Source organism: Leptinotarsa decemlineata, unplaced genomic scaffold, assembly GCF_025532065.1.
Source record: "Leptinotarsa decemlineata unplaced genomic scaffold, Ldec_3_MD MMD2_tig00001019_RagTag_RagTag, whole genome shotgun sequence".
NCBI lineage: Eukaryota > Metazoa > Arthropoda > Insecta > Coleoptera > Chrysomelidae > Leptinotarsa > Leptinotarsa decemlineata.
Genome location: NW_027412557.1, coordinates 8,302,554 through 8,322,258, shown reverse-complemented (window position 1 = coordinate 8,322,258; position 19,705 = coordinate 8,302,554). Strand labels below are relative to the sequence as shown.

Here is a 19,705-nt window from a genome sequence, read left to right as displayed (position 1 = left end):
GCATGAATGATTCTACAGAAATTCACAGATTCAATTTGATATTATGAATATGATAGTAACCAGACCCTAACTTTACTCAGACAACCAAAATGGATATACAAATCAAATAAAACTCACAAATACAATGAACAGATACAAGAGACCGAAATGTAAAGTGAATTGCCACACTTCGCTTATTCCTATAGACAACAATCCTTCAATTCAAACTCTTCCTTGAATATCAACAATATATGTATGATAATTTCAAAAACTACACCTTACCTTGAAAAAGATACTGTGCTAGCCAAACATGTGATATATTTTTCAAATAAAGTTTGTGGAGATCAAATCGTGAGGTGTAGTTTTTGAAATTACTATGGATCTTCATCAAGTAACGGCCGAATCAATCAGAAAATTATATATGATATACAGAAAACTCAATATCATAGTCACGAATAATTCGAATGAAAACATCATTCTCAATTTCAATGACATCGAAAAGAATACGTGACGTATTGGTGATGCATCTAGTCACATCAAGTAGGTCGACTATTATTGACAAATGCGACTCCAGACATTCACGTACTCTGTTCATACATTCGAACATTACGCTTTCAAGCAAATGCTCTTGGGGAAATTTCTCGTTATTCTGGTAATGAAATCAATTCAATTTGAGAATTGACATTTTGTTCTTATGTCGATGCATGATGAAACCACGAGTCCGTAGTTTTATCATACGGTTTTTACTTTTACTCTCATGATATTGCTAAATGACAAAGTTGGTAATTATTGATGATGAAATGCTTATTTGTATGTGTGTTACAACCACCATATGTAACAACCCAGGCAGTTTAGAGTATTTTCTTTACTTATAGCATGTGGATCAATATGACGTAATATTTGAAAAAAATTCGATTTATTTTAAGGAACATGAAACATTTTTTATTTCAAAACTGAGTGTTTTTCAAAATGTCCTTGAAAGTTGGTTCATAAGTGACATTTATATATGATACTGTATGCCATTTAATCATGACTGTTCTCTCAATTTCAATTCTTGAGAATGATAAGAAGCAAATTTGAATATGACGTAAAACTAATCCTCCAATTTAATTAAGAATTTAAAAATCGTTCTCCTAAGTTGATTGGCGCTTTTCCATCAGACAGAACTTATAAGGAAAGGGACAAAAGTATACCTATCTGTGTTTTGTTTGCAATATTTTGGTTTCGTTTCCACCGAGAAAACAGTATTCGAATCAGTAGAGTGTGAATAGAAATTAGGCGTGGATCCTATCTAAAGAGTTTTTTCAAACAACATGAAAGTTGAATTTTTTCTTCAACAGATTTGAATAATTGAAGTTACTACTCCTATATTTACTTAATTGATGTTATTTTTTCAGTTCGAAATCAAGCATCATATTTTATTATTGCATTTCAAGGTTAAATCTATCGGTAATGAGGTTTGAAAAGAAAGCATCAATTTGTAAACACTTTTTCACACTAGAACAAAATGTTGTCACTCAAGGAGCGTTTCACTAACCAATTTAGCATCATCAGAAAATGACTGGAACTGCAATGTTTTTATATACATCAGAATAGACCATCACCTTACCAGAATGGAATTAATTGCTGGCATAATCCATTGCGTTATATTGTTATTTTTCCTAGTGTTAATCACTACCTATTATACCAGTTTTCTATCTGTGATTATTACGTACGAGCCTAAAGGGCGGGCGTTAGAAATGAAAATTTTGTCGCGGTTCATAGATTTCATTCTACAAATTTTTCTATTTGTGAACTTTCGAAGTCATTCTAAAACCTGTTGTCATGTATCGATTTCAACAATTTCAAGCATTGTTCACTTATTCAGTGTCCGTTGTATGAGGTATTATGAGGGGCACTGGAATCATCTGGTGTATGAAACCGAATATATGAAACCGAATATATGAAACATGTTCCTTGTAACGATTTATTATAGTCTGCTTGGTTCAACCAATATACTTTTCATCGCCGTCTTGTCGTCTTTCTTGAGTAGCAAAACACGCGTATTGTGTTCTAATATCGGAAAAATGTTATTAATAGATTCATTATACGCCAGACGTTCCAATTCTACCTATAAAATTAATTTTCATACGATAAAACACCCAAAACCAAGTATATATTATTATTCATATTTGTAATTTAGACTGTGATTCAGACATTGAAAAAACGTAATTATATGTTCGCCTATAATTCCAATATCATTGTAGATAACAACCATTAAACTATTCAGTTTCAAATTTCTCATCAAGCCTCTTTCTATTGGTGTTTATCAAACCAAAGTCACCACATATATGTTAGAACAATTTCCTTCCTTCAGTCATTTCCTTCAGTCATAAAAAATGTTTCTAATTTTATGTCAACAACAGAGAAGTTGAGACCCATAAATATAATGTTGAATAATGCTTTCGAAATATCAGAATTATGCACGAAAATTTTAAATTTCAACCCTATTAGGTATACACGGAAAAATTGAGAAATACTCTGCCCCACCAATGAATAAAAATTCATGATTTTACCCAACGTTACTACTATGGTCTATATGACAAGCGTGAGTGAAAATTCCTTTCTACTGCAGCATTAGAGTACCACAACAAATCATGAAATGAAATTAAAGTATTTAATTTCGTTCAAACCCAACGAAGATCAGTCATTTGGCTTCTTTGTTATTGATGTGGCAACGCTACTATGTTCGCTTTATTAGCTTTGGTGGAATACAGCAGAACTGATGCTGAACGTTTCTGATTTCGAAGGGAGGGGATGTTGCATCCGTCACTCAAACCATGCTGTTGTTTTGTTTAATGTTCAAAGAATGAGAATGGTTCACACGACACTGATAAGTAGATGTGGTATAAAATGAGTGAGATTTGATTAGATTTTTTAAATTTCATATATATAATTTGTCCGGCTCAGTCTCAGAGTAGATTAGTCGGCAGATTATTCCTTTCCGGAATTAAATCGGTATTTAAGTGAGTGTAGTGGAATTTATATGTCGATCAAAATTCAAAAATGGCACTTCTTGGAAACAGTTTCGTATGCCTCTCGGACACAAACAGTACTCAATTTGACGGTTCCTTCAAGGAAATAGTTAAGGAATTCGTACCAGGATGGATTTGTACTTTGGAATACATCCCATGGTTATGGGCCATATTTGGTTCCATCCTTGTCGGACTCAGCGGAGTGTTGCCTCTCCTTGTCATTCCAATTGACCAAACTGACAATCTAAAACAAGGAGGTTAGAATCACATTTCTTTATTATAAATTGTCTTATCATCTGTAGCAGTTAGTTTTTAGAGCATGAACGTAAATACTAAACTAATATTCAAGTTCATTCATTGATTTGGTAGAATTATAATATCGGTATTTATTAATGACGTAAATATAACCTCATCGAAAACTACGACCTCGAATATATGAACAACAAACTCATTGTCAATGTGTAAATTAGTAAGCACAAACTCTAAACGGATTTTTTCCTTATGATATCAGAAAATTATTAGGTATTCAGAAGTCCTTTCTATTTCTATTAAAAACGACAAATTCCTTGATTTCATCAATTTATTACGACTTATTTTTTCGGTGACAATAATGAATTATTACCCCATTTGAGGAAATGTAATATCATTCATGTTTATATAAGATATCTACAGAATATTTGGAGAAAATATTCGACTATAGAAAAGACTATCATCACAACATAACCTAACAATAATTTCACATAAATTACGATATTTTAAAATTAGAAGTTAGACTTGACGTACCTATTACGTAGAAAATTACTTTCTTTATTCCAGAAACGAACAATAGAGTCTTATCATCACATAAACCACCTTCAAATTTTATCAATTTGTTACTATTTTGTCATTATATGAGTGTACCTAATTAATAGGAGTATTTAGGATGTGTGAAACAGAGAAACAGTTGAAAACTTATGGAATGATTGGTACATTGCATGGATCCTAAATAAATGAGTAAATTACAAAAAATAATAGTACCTAGGTAGTTCAAAAATATTCGAAAACCTACATTGCACATTAAATTGTATATCATAAGTTTGAATTTGACAGATATTTAATTAACTAGCGATATCCAGATACCTATACTTTATTGGAGATTAAATTTAATTTGTGATTTGTGCATAGCACATTGAAATTTGGCGGTGTTGTCAGATTTTCATTTTATCAGAACATTCATTTTTACTAAATTTGGAAGATCAGTAAAGATTCTAAGGTAATTAAAACTTTTCTATTTGAGAAGATACTAGATATAATAAACAGATATTGATTTGAGAAACAGAAATACATCTGAAAAATTCAGAAGTAAAATTAAGATATTGAAAATGTTTATATAGAGCCATTTCATTCAAACAACTTCTATGTATTTTATATTACAGTGAAAAATGAGAAAAAAGCTGAACATTCTGAATCAAGTGAAAAACAAAAATGCAATACATACAATCAATTCATTAATGACATCAAAGTTGTGGTTTGTCAACTGGAACAACCTGTATTTCGTTATACTTTTGAACAGACCAGGAAAAAATTATATGATTGTATACAAGGTTCTGTGTTCCTAACTATAACCGTTTTCGAGTTATTGATTTTTTTATGAAAATGCAGTTGGAACAATTGGAAACATAACATCGAGATGTATAGAAATCATCCTTTCGAATTGTGACCAAGTATAAAAGAGGTTTTGGGCTATTGATTTCGATAAAACTTGTTTCTCGATATTATACAGAATGTTCAAAAATGATTGTCACTTTTATAATTTTGGACAAAGATAACTTTGTTATTCCAAACAAAACATCCTGTATTTTCGGTCTCAACAGTATAAAATTCAATTTCATATCAGGGTTCCCTATACTTAACCTGAATAGTTTTCAAATATTGGCTTTTTCAAATATAGTTCTCATTTTGATGCATTCTTTGAATCAATATGTTTGGAAACGACTTAATTTGCTCACAGAATTCTCGTTGACAGTGGTTATACTTCACTTTACTGTTCACTAAATTGAAGTTTTTCACTTTCACAGACTATACAATTTTTTTATTATTCAACTGAAACAACAAAATATGAAACACAAATTTATATCTAATTCAAGGTAGATTTTCGAAATGGCGACCATTCTATTGAATACAAAGATCCACTATCTTTATGAAAGATACTTAAAATTTATTAGCATTTGAGGCGTCACTCTTCAGCCCTTATTCTCTCCTTCATATTTTCCACTGTGGTTGGAGGAGTGTAAACCTCATTTTTCAAGTATCCCCATAGGAAAAAGTCGAGACAAGTCAAATCTGGTGATCTTGCTGGCCAATTTTGTGGCCCTCCCCCCACGAATCCAATTATTCGTAAAGCATCTATTCAAAAGCGTCTGACACTGAATTTGAAATGTGCTGGAGCTGCATCTAATATTTAGTGGCATATTCTCCAGAAGCTCAGGCAGATCATCTCGTAAAATTATAAAAAATTCTGACCATTCAGGTTTCCATGTATGGTGCTATAATTTCTCCCCACACGTGATCCAGAGTGCGGAAAAAATGAGGATTAACATCACTATAATAATGGATGTTGTGTCTGTTCAGTAAGCCATTGTTATGAAAAGTTGATTCATCATAATATAATATGGGATCCAAAAAATGTTCATCCTCTCTTAACTTGTTCAGAACCCAAAGACAAAACTCTATTCGTCGATGGAAGTCTATTTCATATAATTCCTGGTGCATTTGAATACGGTATAGTGAAATTTGTATTTTTTATTGCCCTAAAAATGCCCCGTCTGCCCATTGCTGCATCCTTTTCAGTCTTACGTTGACTCGTATTAGGGGTTTCTATGATTGATCCCATAATAAGAAATTCATTTTCCCCATTTCCAATGATGGGTTTTGGTCTATTCGCCTTTTCATAAGCTACACTTCCATTCTACGAAATTCATGTAGCAATCGTTTGAAAACTAACTTTTTTGGATGATTCCAGTCTGGATATTTCAGGGCACACAACCTCAACGCCAAAAGGTAATTCTCCAAACACTCACCAATCGCTTATCCGCAATCCGCAATATCCATCCGCTTTTGGATGGGATAAGTTTTCATTTTCAACGGTAATAATTCAGTGAATTTTTTGAATAACGTAAAACACAATACTGTCAATGAATTCTTGATTCAAAGAATGCATTTAAATAAGAACTACGATTTGAAAAGCCAATATCTGAAAAACTATTTAGGTTAGGTATAGGAAACCCCGAAATAAAATGAAAGATAAATGAATTTTATATAGACCAGAAAAATACAGGGTGTTTTATTTGAAATAACACAAAGTTATCTTGGAAATTATAAAAAAGTGACAATGAGTTTTGAACATCAAATCAATAGCCCAAAACCTCTTTTATGCTTGGTCAGAATTCAAAGGGATGACTTCTATAAATTTCTATGTTATTTAGTGTCAAATTGTATATTATATGATTTTCATAAAAAAAATCAATGACTCAAGAACGGTATGAATGGATGAAATCATATAATTTTTTCCTGACCTATTCATTAGTGTAATAAAATACAGGATGTTCTGTTAAAAAAAACACAACTTTGATTTGTCCCTTTTTTGAGCCACCCATGAAATAATTTTCTCGTGCAGCCTTAATTAATATACATATAATGAAATGGAGAAATTAATAAAAAATCAATGGAGAAATTCACAAAAAATCAATGGTTTGGTTCACAGGGACCGTGTCGTATCTGGAGTCCCACCCTGTATATAATAATGAAAATTAACTATCAATCCGCCAAAAAACTATGTTGAAGAACAAAAATTTATATCAAAATTAATATATTATTGTTGTTCTTGAGTCTTGTTTTGAGATTACAATTTTTTTCACCAGGTGAACTGATGAACAAAAAAAAATTTTCGTGATTGGTTTAAATATAACATAAGGAATGCAATTAGTTGTACTTACCCGTGAAAACTCTAGTCACTTATATTATTCGGATACTATAAATATTCCAGAATATTCATTAGTCATCATTTTGTTTCAGTAGATTTTGTTTTGAATACACTGAATTGTTTCCAAAACGTAGCATAATAAGTAATATTTATTTATGAAAGCATCATAGTACAAGGTGTACTACAGAAAATAGATGTGGAATAGTAAAAATAGAAAAAACAGATGAAAAAATATGTTTACAACATTAGTGAAATGAACTTGATTATTTTTTTTTGCTTTGTAGATCATAATAGTAGTATCACAAATGAATTTATTATTGAACGTGTTGTTATTGACTCTTGTGTCTAGCTGTTCACAACCTACTTTCTTTCCCTTTTCCCCATATAGCGTGTGTAGTTTGATTATCCTGGTTTTGAGATTGTTTTGTTTTTTCCGGGATTTCTCCATTAGTGACTACCTGCCAGGGTGTCCGACTTATTTATTTTTTGTAAATATGATCATTAAAAAATGAGGAATTTCTGCGGCTTCGATGAGACACTGTTGTTAACTTACGCCCTGTGAGAAATTGAAACTGAATGCTAATAACTGCTCATTTCTGTAATGAAGTTCTCAGCTTGGTTCCAGCTTTCAAAGATGATAGTCATCATGTAGGTTTTGGCCTAAAAACTCGGGAGTGAAGTTGGTATTGTTCAATTGATCAACGGGAATAACAAATCCAATTTTTTACTTATGAGGCACTGTTTGAAACCTTTGGTGTAGTAATTAATATTACTGGAGTGGAGGAAGATTAAACAGTTCAATCTTTCTCTTGAAGATGATCACTTGGTGATCGAAACACGTGTCGAGGTGTTAAAAATAAACGATTTGGTATTGGGGAAAAAACTCCAGTAATATTTAAATCCAATTTTTGAATTTTCAGGATAATTCCACCCCCTCAGACGGCTTAGAAAATTCGTACGTGATGTTAATCTTGTTGAATCGATCACCACGAATAACATATGTGAATCTTTTAGTTGTACAAACTCGAACTCGAATTCAAGCTTTGATGATATTTATTATTGAGATATATGATGGAATTGACCTATACCTGATGAAAATCGATAACGTATTCAAAAAACACTGCATTGTGAGATTTTTCGGAATAGAAAGGCTAATTCCACATTTGCAAACCGCCTTTTAGTAGTAGGACATGAGTTCAATCATGAAAACATCGTGTTACATTCAATATATCAAGCACCTAGGCAGAAAAGTACGGCATTCTCGCCCGCGAAATTTTGACAAAATCGCGGGCGATGATGTAGGTACTTTTCATTTGTTGTGGGTATAGGATTTTTTGTCACTGCGGCATAGTAGAATAATACAACCAGTAGGCTAATCTCCTACCACGTGATCCGCCCGAGTTGCCGGGGTCCTCAATTTCAGTACACCGATGTTTTTGGGATTGAATTCCCTTCAAAATGGTGTATCACAAGAGTATAGTAGTCCCATTGAAATTTCTGAAGTAAGTAGTGCTGTGGATGGGGGATTGACAATACAATGATGACGTATTTGGTGAGTGTTCTCTCTTGAAATAAAAATCGACCGAGTCTGAGCGATTTTCAATTTTTTTCACGAGTTCGCAAATTAGGGGGGGTGACAAGTTTTAGCTAGGACACACTCTATGTATATTGATCATTGAATATGTAGAATTTAGTTCGTAAAGACACGCCAGAAGAAGCAACTTTATGGCGAAACACGTGTTGCATTTTGTAAAGCCGTTCTTAGATGCATCAATCAAAACTTCCTAAAGATTATCGGAAAATATAAAAATACTAACAACGTCATTCGATTCATGATGTTTATCATTTTTAATCGGGTATACTGACATTAATAACAACAAATCTTCAACTTATTCAAGTAATACTTTATTGTAATTTTCCTTGGTCAGTTAACAAGACCGCAACACGTGTTGGCAGTATGAAGACGTTCGAATTCTGATTATTTTGTATCGACTTTGTTTTTCTCGAGGTTTTTCTTATCAGCAGAACTTCAAAGAAATCATCATATTCGTCTAACTATATCACAATCACAATAACACCATCACAGTTTAATGAACTGGATAATCCATTTGACCATACAGGATGTTTGAAAAGTCAAAATAATTATTTTCTAATTTCTTTAAAAGCATGAAATCAAATAAATCATGATGCATTTTTGAAGTCAATAATAACTTTTTTTTTTGAGAATAATCGCAAGTAGAAAGCGAATTAAAGATTTGGGATTTCTGTTTCCATAGAAAGTTATTGAATCTTTTAACATTATGAAAAATGAGAAATGGAAGTTTCTATGTTTCAACTACTTTCATTTGTAACTATCGTTACTGCAGTTTCGTCCTATATGGACATTTTCATTAGTTTGTCATTTGTATTAGTTTTAAAATGTCCATATAGGACGAAACTGCAATAACGGTAGCTACAATAAAAATGGTAAAAAACATTACTTTTTCAAATGAACTTAGAAGGACCACTTTGGATTTTTATTTTGCCAATTTCAACCTGATTTTGTACTTCATTCCTGAACTTTTTGCTCTTCATTTAAAGGTAATATCGTGGGATTAACTGCTAAATTAACAATCATCTAGCAGAAACCAGCTACAGGAAAAAACATTTCGTTGAATCAGACTACGCCATAATTTAAATCTCATTTCAGGCTTCTATTCCCTTTTATCCAAGTTTTCAGAAAATGAAACTTTAAACTTGTAGGTAATAATGTGACGGCCATCACAACTACAATATAAAAGTTTTAGCAAAACTTTAATAATGTACCAATAAGAATATTTTACCGTGTTGACATTTATTGTTGCGTTATATGTCTTCTGACTTATTTTGTACAATCGATCATCTTTGTAAACACATAATTTTATGATGTTCTTTCAATTGTTTTTATAACCTCATTGCGTTTCATCCCCAACGACACTGTGAGTAATAGTTTAATACTTGAAGAACCGTAAACCAACGAACATATGAATAGGTCACTAAGTGAATATAAAAATTATCTTGACAGAAATTGAAACAATTTTGAAGATTTTAGAGAGGAGATATAAAAAAATAAAGATTTCGAAACAGAAATCTCGAAACATTCACCTCTCTCAGTGTACCTACACAGTAGGTTCCGGCAAATGACTGCCGAAAAATAATTACTTCCCGGGCTAATACCACGTTGTATGAAATATTGTCTCGGAACGCTTGCAAAGAAGAAATCTAGTAATGTGGTAATATTAGCTAATAATATTCCTCAAAACAAGGAAACATCAAAATATAACAGTTGTAAGATTCTTGCTTGATAACGTTTATTCATTATCAGGCTTAGTAATTTACAATGTTTTTTTTTATTTGTTGGGACCCTGCTATAGGCTTATGCCACTTCAGGATTTAATCTTGCAGTACTTAAATACACAGGACAAGCTTAGCTGGTCACTGCTACCAATTGTCTCTGCTGTAGGTTCTTCTGTTGCCAAGATTGCCAAGATTCTAATGAACGTTTCGAAAGCTCAAATGTTGCCAATCCAAGAGACAATGAAGGATATTAATTAAAGTTTTCAGTACCAATTGATGTTTCCAAATGCTTCTTTATACCAAAAATCGAATTTGTAAGAATCAATTATTTAAATGGTGAAGTGAGCGAAGAATATAACCAGCTTATACAAATCCGCATCGAACAGAATTGATTTCAATTCAACTGGAAGTACACTTGTTATTTCAGTAAACTTCCCAAAGTAAAAACAAGTGTACTTCCATGGATACATCTCCCGACAGTAGGAAAACCCAGGTCATAATATCTCGCCTGCTAATAGGCCACACTCGCCTCACCCATGGATGCATCATTGCGACACCAGACAGATGTGTGAAGTGTGCGACTCTCCCGTAATTGTTGACCATATCTTAACAAAGTGTGTGCTATATTCCAACGAAAGACTTACTCATGGCATCCCGCCTTCAATTAACAACGCATTAGGACCTAAGTGTAATACTGAAAATATTGTAAAATTTTTAGAAAGTGTCGACTTGTTCAATCTCATATAATACCCCTGCAACTGATGCATTGTTTAGTCGCTTATAACCCTGGAGGTTGATGCAACCTTAAATGAAGTAAGCAGCACGGGGACACAGTAGGTAATGGAAATCATATTATTTCCCTTCACGACTAATCTGTTCATAAGGAAATTTGAACTGGGGAAAAGGGAGTTGAATAACTTTCCAATGATATAGATTCGATGTGTGGAAGAATATTTTTACACAACAAAGATAAATGTATTGATCTTATCGACAGGTCTCCGAATATTAAATAAATACATTAAAATGGAAACAATGAAACTACCATAACAGAAATCAAAACAAGTCTGGAGATTGTATCCAGAGCAGATAGATACGTATGAGAAAATAAATATGTCGAAATAGAATCTTTCTCAAGTACGTACACAGTAGATTCTAATGAATGCCGGCCGGAAAACAACTACTTCTCTGGCTAATAGCACGCGGTACATTGAACTATATCCGACAGACATGTATGCAAGATATCTCACAAATGTTAGTTTCTAGCAGCAAGGTCATACTGAAATCAATTGAGTAGATCACCTACAACCGGTTTCGAGGTATTACCACTCGCATCGTGTAGGTATATACGTTGGAAAATATTAATGTTTCCAGATTTCTATTTCGAAATATTTATTTTCTTATGTATAAAAATTATAATTATTTTGTAAAAAGAACCGGAATAATAAGTCAGACCTACCTTAAATAGCCCAAGCCACTAGTTATGGATATTTTCCTTATAGTGATAACGGAACTTGGTTAATTATTGAATAAGTATATATTAATGCTTCGTCGAAATTAATAATGATGGGTACTCAGTCTAGCATAGATAAGTGTAATAACTCGCCTGAAAAAATTATTTCCAATCGATATATACAGTGAATATATTTAATGCCTCCCCTCTTTTATTTTTTGAATGGGTCAACTCAAAAAAATTGAAATTTGGGATAATGAAATTAATGCATGAATACTTTATTTTGAAGTGAAATTGATAGATGAACCTTTCAAGATGGCGACTGAGCGCCATTTGGGAAAAAAATTTAATGGAAAGGGGGTTCTTGTGACACATCTTTTTGAAGATCCTGACAAATGCCTCAAAACCCTAGAATATATTGTCAATATCTTCAACTACTACAAAATGGCGGAACTTTAAATAATTGCCTGAATACATTGACATTTAACAACATAATATGAAGTAATAAGCTTGAGGCCAGTTCAGAAGATGCTCGAAATGGTTGCCTTGAACATCTTGACATATGAATAGCCTATCCGATATTTCACGCCGAACATTTTCGAACACAGTAACGTCAATATCTCTACAAATATTTATTATTCTCTGCCGTATATCCAATATTGAAGCAGGTTCCATTTCGTACACCTTTTGCTTCAAATAGTCCCATAAAAAAGTCAAAGGGTGTCAAATCTGGCGAGCGGGCTGGCCATTCTGTAAGACCTCGACTGCCAATCCAACGATCGGGAAAAGTAATAACCAAATAGTTTCTTACTAGTCTGGAGTAATGTAGTGAGGCTCCATCTTGTTGAAATACAATATCCATATCGAATTCATTAGGATTCGCTTCGACGATTTCAGTGATGAGAGGGTCAACAGTAGTTTTCAGCATATTCAAATACACTTCCCCTGTTAAATTTTGATCAATAAATAGAGGTCCTACAATATGGTTTCCCAATATTTCTGCCCAAACGTTAATTTTTCTGGATATTGGATATGTGTTTCTCGGAAAACGTTAGGATCGGTGTCACTCCAATAACGGCAATTTTGTCTGTGAACATTGGCGTTAAAAAAAAGTACATTTGTCACTCAAACAAATATTGTGGAGATAGGTAGGATGCCTTGCAATGGTTTCCGTCATGATTTCGCAGAATTCTGTTCTTCGATCAGGGTCATCTTCAGTTAATTGGTGTACCATTTTAATTTTGTATGGATGGTACCTATTCCTCTTCAAAAGTCTCCACACCGTAAAAGGAGACGTCTCACAAAGATTTGTGATGGATTTATTCCGGATTTACTACCATCCTATCATTTACTTGCACTTGCTGGGGGCTTTTTGTTATGTACACTACCAGTAGTTGTGAATTTGGATACAAGTTCCCTCAAATATTTTCTACAGATAGAACGATTCGGAATATGTTCATTGAGAATCCTTAAGGTATCGCGAAAGTTACGCGTCGCATCGTAAATAAAAATCGCTTCAATTTTTTCTTCCAATGGACGTTAATTTACCATTTTAGAGTTTGTTGACGTGATACCTTTCGACTAGTAAAGGCGAAAACTAAATGAGAATATTCTAACTGAACAATGATGATTATTGTCGTACTGACATTTTTTGTCTTTTTTATAAACAAAAAATAACTCAACAAACCTTATCGGGTTGTTGGAATTGCCATATGGCAGATAAAAAGAAATATTTCTAGAAATATCGATATTAATGTGTTTGTCTTCAGGAAATTATTAAATGTTCCGCCATTTTATAGTAGGTGAAGATATTGACTTCATATTCTACGGTTTTGAAGTATTCGTCAGGAGCTTCAAAATGATGTGTCACAAGACCCCGCTTTCCATTTCATTTTTTTTCCAGATGGCGCCCAGTCGCCATCTTGAAAGATTCACCTGTCAATTTCACTTCAAAATAAAGTATTCATGCATTAATTTCATTATCCCAAATTTCTATTTTTTTGAGTTGACCCGTTCAAAAAATGAGAGGGGGGTACATTAAAGAAACGCACTGTATGTACTTTATTGTGCCGAGATATAAGAAATAAACATTTCATATTTGTTTGTAATATTTTTTATCTTCTTTACATATATAGGTCATGATATTTCACATGATTCATTCAAGTAGTTCGATTTATTCACTACCATATCAAAATGAAATTTCACAGTTCTTTTAAAACTATGTCTTTTATATAATTATTGATTATATAATATCTTGAGATTGAGGTTGTTCAATTGTGCACAACCAATTTCGTCAAGAGCAATGCAATATTGAATGCAAATTTTGCAATTATTTGTGAGAGGAGATACGTGAAAGTATGATCAACATAATTTTTGAATAAATTGATGGATGTAGCCGTTACATGGTAGGATATCATCTTAAAAAATGAGAATTAAACCTTACTATGTTGTATTTGTAACTAACGATACTGCCGTTTCGTCCTAAAAGGACATTTTCAAACGATGTCCTTGTTGGAGGAAACTGCAGTAATAATGCAGTTATAAATACAAGTGGTATGAAAACATTGAAAGATTTTTCATGATAATTTTTAAAGAGAATGACAAATGTTGAAATTGTGTTGAAAATTTTATTTGCAAAGGAGAACCTGAGAGGGACTATATGTATTCCGTTTCAAAATTACGAAATCTATTGTAAATTATTTGTACTCTGGCATACAAACATCTCAATAAATCCGCATGGACTTTTTTGTCAGGTAACATGTGTTTTTTTAACCAACTCTGTAGAAATGGAAGTATAAAGGACTATTCTCGAACAATTAAATATTCTGCGGGTGTGTTTAGACTATGAAATCTATCATCTGTGTATTTTCATTACGTTAATATCTGACAAATAAAGTTTGCAGTCGAGGCGTTAACATTGGCGACAGGGGCGTTATAAGTGGTACCGAAGATAGATTCAATTCTCTTCACGTCTGGAGGATAAAGAATAAGTTGCAGATATTTCTGGTCAGTGACCAGAGTTCATAGTTCTACCACTAACACAAGATGATGGTTCAGCAACGTTGGAAAAAGTAAATTTATTTGTTAACTAATTTGTATTCATTCCACAACAAGTTTTCATCCTAATGAATGTATGGAGATAATTTCGGCATGGGGTGACAGTAACTAAGTAGAATCTGCATTCCGTAAGTGGTAGAACTCAATTCCGTTATTTACATCTTCCAGCAGCCTGGAAGAGCAAAAGCGGTATTTCAAACATTCGGATTACTAATCCAAACATGAAAGTAGTACACACGTAGCAATCAGCAACTTTTAATGCTTTATAAAGCTTAACTCAGACCTTCTTTGAAATATTGCCCAGATAGATATACCCTGAGGTGCTGGGTAACGCGAAGTTACCAGAGCATTCATTTTAGTCCATGACCAGACAGCGATAGCAAGCGAAATAAATTAATAAAATTATGGTAATAAATGAGTAGAGTTTCATTGGAGTAGGTACAAATACTAGTATTTTTGAGTAGGTAATATTTTCGAATTTGAATAAGGTACAGTACTAAATAGGTCTTCTACAAGTTGTACTACTTATTCAAAGATGTAAATATTTTTTTCTTTAAATTTTATTTTATTCAAAAGTATAGGTCAGTTTAATTAGACATTTTTATCAGAAATAATATTACACAGTAACTTTTCAGATTGTGGAAATGTTTTTCGGAGAATATAGTTATGTCTGTTGAATTTTTTTTTCATTTGTGAAAGTATAAAACAACGATAAAAATAAAAACAACAATAAAAATTAATTGGCGCTCCGGGGCGACTTCATTAATTCCAGTGGCGCATTTGCTTTTTCAGCTGCAGGAAAAACCTGCAGCACCACATCATCTGAAGATCTTGATCTGCCAGTGTCCTTTCTCTCATAAAACAAAATGTAGGGTGTCTCCAGAGGCTCCAATAGATTCAATACATCGCCAGAACACTTCGTGACACGACTATCGTCAAACTTAAACCAGTCCGTTTCGTCTTTGACCAAGGCGTTATAATGACCAAATTCAATGCCAGAACCACAGTGAACAATGACTGCATGATTCTTATTTCTAACCTTCGAAAGAGTTTCTTGCTTCCGTCAGAGGTTGAGTCTTGTTTGAAGATCATCAGTGTTATTATTAGATTGACTGGTGCCTCAGCTATACTTGTTTCCTTATAACAGTTAGTTAATTTGTCTGTTAAACATATCCTTGAAAAGGACTAAAATATTCGAATTTAATCCAAAATTACACAGAAAATTCACGTGCTATATGAAACTCTTTTTTTTGGGTTGTGTATAAATCAAATTTGAATTTACATTGAATGAAATATGTTTAAATGTTATTTTTCTCAGAGTATGCCATCTTTCTATTCCTTTGTCAGATATTGGTTACTATTAACGCAGTAACTTTTCACAAGGTAAATTTTTTACTTTACTTTTTTTACAGTACTGATGTTACGATATGGAATACTGATGAAAAAATAGTCCAACTTAAATGTCTCGAAGTTGACGCATTCTGTATAATATGTACTCGTACATGCTATTTGTAAAGCCACTTTCATGGCCGAGAGGTAAATAATGTTGTGTCGTTAATATGTGTCTTAATAGATATTCAAGTGGTTGATGAGAAAACAATCAGAAAGTATAATTATATTGGTGTGGGCATAGGTTCGAGATGAAATAATTTTGTTAATACTTAATTCTCAGTACTTAGTGGGTTTATTTATATAGACATCATACCCTTTAAATAAATGACTGCTAGAAATTTGGGATTTACCTTAGATATTGATATGCGTTTCTCCCAGTGAACCAAAGATCTGGTAGGCAGAGGTTTTGAGTCGATGAAGCTCATTCGGAGTTATCGACATATTCTTAATTAATTGAAACGTACACTTTGTGAGTCGCTTGTTTCGAGCCACTTCAATTATTGTGACGTTATATTTTTTTTAAAAGGACAAAATACAAGCACTACAGGAAAAACCCTAAAGCGCTCTTAGAACGGTGCCTGTGCGAAAGTAGCGATTTACTTTGAATTCAAATCGCTAGAGATTAAATTCATTTGGAAAAATGTTTTCAGGAAGTTTATTCTACATGTTGGAGTTCGAGAGATGCAGCATCGTTTGTGATTTTATTACATGCTGTATATTTTATGTCAATTTGAGTTTGTTAGTTACAAGTTTGTTTACACATATGATAGGACAATTGTTTTTGAGATAGTAAACATAAAACTGTAAAAGTCCAAAAAATATCTCAGTTTTTCTATATAATTCTCCACACTCAACACTACATAAACGCTGTTCTCCAAATGAAAGAGTTCTATACAGTGAAGTTCGAGGTGTACTGAGTTGAACCTCAAAACAATGAGTAGTCGCAGTCCGCCGTGTATTTCTGATATGTACCGTTCTTGGTGAAATCAAATGTGCTAAGTCACTTGAACACCTTCCGTGAAAGTATATATAAAAGAGAGACAAATCTCCAACTTTTCTTCGATATTCCAGACTAATGGGTTGCAAGTGATATTCGTGTCTTCAGTCAGGCGAATGCTGGATGAAATCCAGCAGCTCCAGGGAATTCTTAGGAGCGGAACTCCATACATGAGAAGAAAACTCTAAAGAAGGTCTGATCTGAGCTTTATAAAGCATCAAAAGTTGTTGAGGTTTGTACAGTTTTCTGGTTCGGAACATATTGTAAGCTTTGAAGCAGCCTTTGCAATTCCAGCGACGTGATTGTGCCTAGACATATTGGTGTCCATTTTAACCCCCAACAAAGTTATCGAAGCAGAAAGCGGAATTATCTTTGCTGACAGCATATGTCCGGTTCGGAGACATTTATCTTTTTGGAGAGAACCGATGCCTGGGTTTTTGTGGCATTGAAGTGAACATGGTTAGAAGGTGTTTGACAATGTTTCGTGCTGTATTTCATCAGTTCGGACTTCCATTGTCTAATCCGAACTGATGAAATGAACATGGTTACTTTCACCCCAATTCAAAATCACATCTAGATCTAGATTAAGATATGCAACCTCCTGCTGCCGGTGAAGATGTACATCCGCCGCCGATGTCCTGGAATCCAAATGGAATGACGAGACAAGTGTGCTGTCGCCAGCAAAGCAATATATTCGATTCTTGTTTTTTTCCAATAAGTCGTTGATATACAAATGGATATCTGAGGAACACCAACGTTGATTGTAAAAATATTCAAAAGATATCCATCGACGGTCACTTGCGAGGTCACTTACGAAGATCAAACTGAGTTAAATCTTCGCCTTGAAGATGATCACTTGGTGATCGAAACACGCGTCGATGTGTTAAAATAACGGTTTGGTGTTGGGAAAAACTCCAGTAATATTTATTTCTACACCAAAGGTTCCAAACAGTGCATCACAGGTAAACGCTTGAGAAAGCTATCGTATGGCGAAACACGTGTTGCGGTTTTTGTAAAACCATTTATAGTGAAAATCATACAATGAACTGTATTATTTAATTTAATTATGGATTTTCATCAAGTATAGACCAGTTCTCTTCAATCCTTATAATTTTATTATTTAAAAATATATTTTATACTTATACTTGGGGTATGAAATGGGGGTATGAAATGGGGTATGAATATTTTATATAGTTCTACGGAAATACCTTTGTTTATATTTTTTTTTACCTAATTTATTGAAGTGATAACTTCTTATTGGAGGGTAAACCGCTTCGTTACTAACGCGTAACGGCGCCGTTTGTCTGGCTTCCTTTTCTCTCACGCATACGTCACAGCGGATGGCAGAATCATCCTCTCTCAGGACGATCAGTGTTTAGTGTGCGTTAGACATGTAGGTAATGTTGACAGTATTATAAAAATCTAACCAGCAAGCACGTGTGAAACGTGGCTTTAAAATGATGATACTAATTTTGTGTATGTACATTATTAATATCATTATTTATTTCTACAAAAGTAACAATTGGCTTTTGGTAGCTATAATATATATACCTACACAAAATAATCAATAAAAGATTCTATTAATAAATAACATTTCCTTACATTATCATATTAATACATAAAATTTAAGTAATAACCTTAGCTTTTCTAAGTTAAACAATTTCGATATTAAATAGTTGAGCTTAGGTTAGTTGGAGTTTTCACTTCTGTCAGGCGTCCTGAGACGCGCACGTTTTTTTGTATTCACACGCATTATACTTTTCTTGAAATTCCCCTTAATAAAAATATATTTTATGTAGTGATTAATTTACTTTCCAAATTCTCGAGATTATTGTTATATTATGTAACTATATAACTTGGACATAGGTACTCTTTAATATAAAATAGCAATCTTTACACGTAAGTAGATTAGATTACATAATTTGTCGATGCTTCAGTGTTTTGTTATCTCATATTAGAATCTTTAAGTAATTACGTGAAACCGTGATATATTTTCATTAATTATGAATCTCTGTTGTTTATTATTCAACAAATTGATTTGAAAAAATGCAATAAGTACCTATGTATAAAATTTATGTAAGGTTTGTTCCAACCACGGTTTTTGAATCACTCCGAAACCGTACAATGCATCGTTAAATAAACTTGTTAAGAGCATGTCGTGGATACTGTGTAGTACAATTTTAGTAAGGATGTCTAAACCAGGGTTGAAACGGTACCGCTTTGTAACTGTCATTATATTCTTGAAAATATTTTTTACTCATTGATGTTAATATTGGGATTAATGCATATTAATTTTTTTATTTTATTGTTGATTCTTAAAAAAGGAGATGGATGAAATAAATGTAATAGGTGGTAAGTTTACATAAATAGATTTAATTTTCAACTATAAATTCATGTAATTCTTCATCTTCACTCGAAGAAGATAAGTATGACTAGTCACTATCGTCGCTCATATTTAACAAGATCACAGAGCAAAATCAACATAGACTACCACGAAAAATTACTAACCATAAACATACCTCTGACAACAAAGTGTTATG

The 19,705-nt window shown here is 33.0% G+C and overlaps 1 protein-coding gene across 2 annotated transcripts in view; it reads left to right on the top strand.

Annotated features, from left to right (window-relative positions):
* The first annotated feature begins 2,798 nt into the window (after positions 1 to 2,798).
* Positions 2,799 to 19,705, top strand: part of Zip99C (Zinc transporter Zip99C) — a 51,686-nt gene continuing 34,779 nt past the window's right edge. Inside the window, exon 1 of one of the 2 annotated variants that reach the window (XM_074175434.1) lies at positions 2,799 to 3,250. In XM_074175434.1, coding sequence (XP_074031535.1) covers positions 3,025 to 3,250 — 226 coding nt within the window. In that variant the 5' untranslated portion in view covers positions 2,799 to 3,024. The remainder of the gene's footprint in view (positions 3,251 to 19,705) is intronic. The other variant, XM_074175435.1, reaches the window with a different exon arrangement.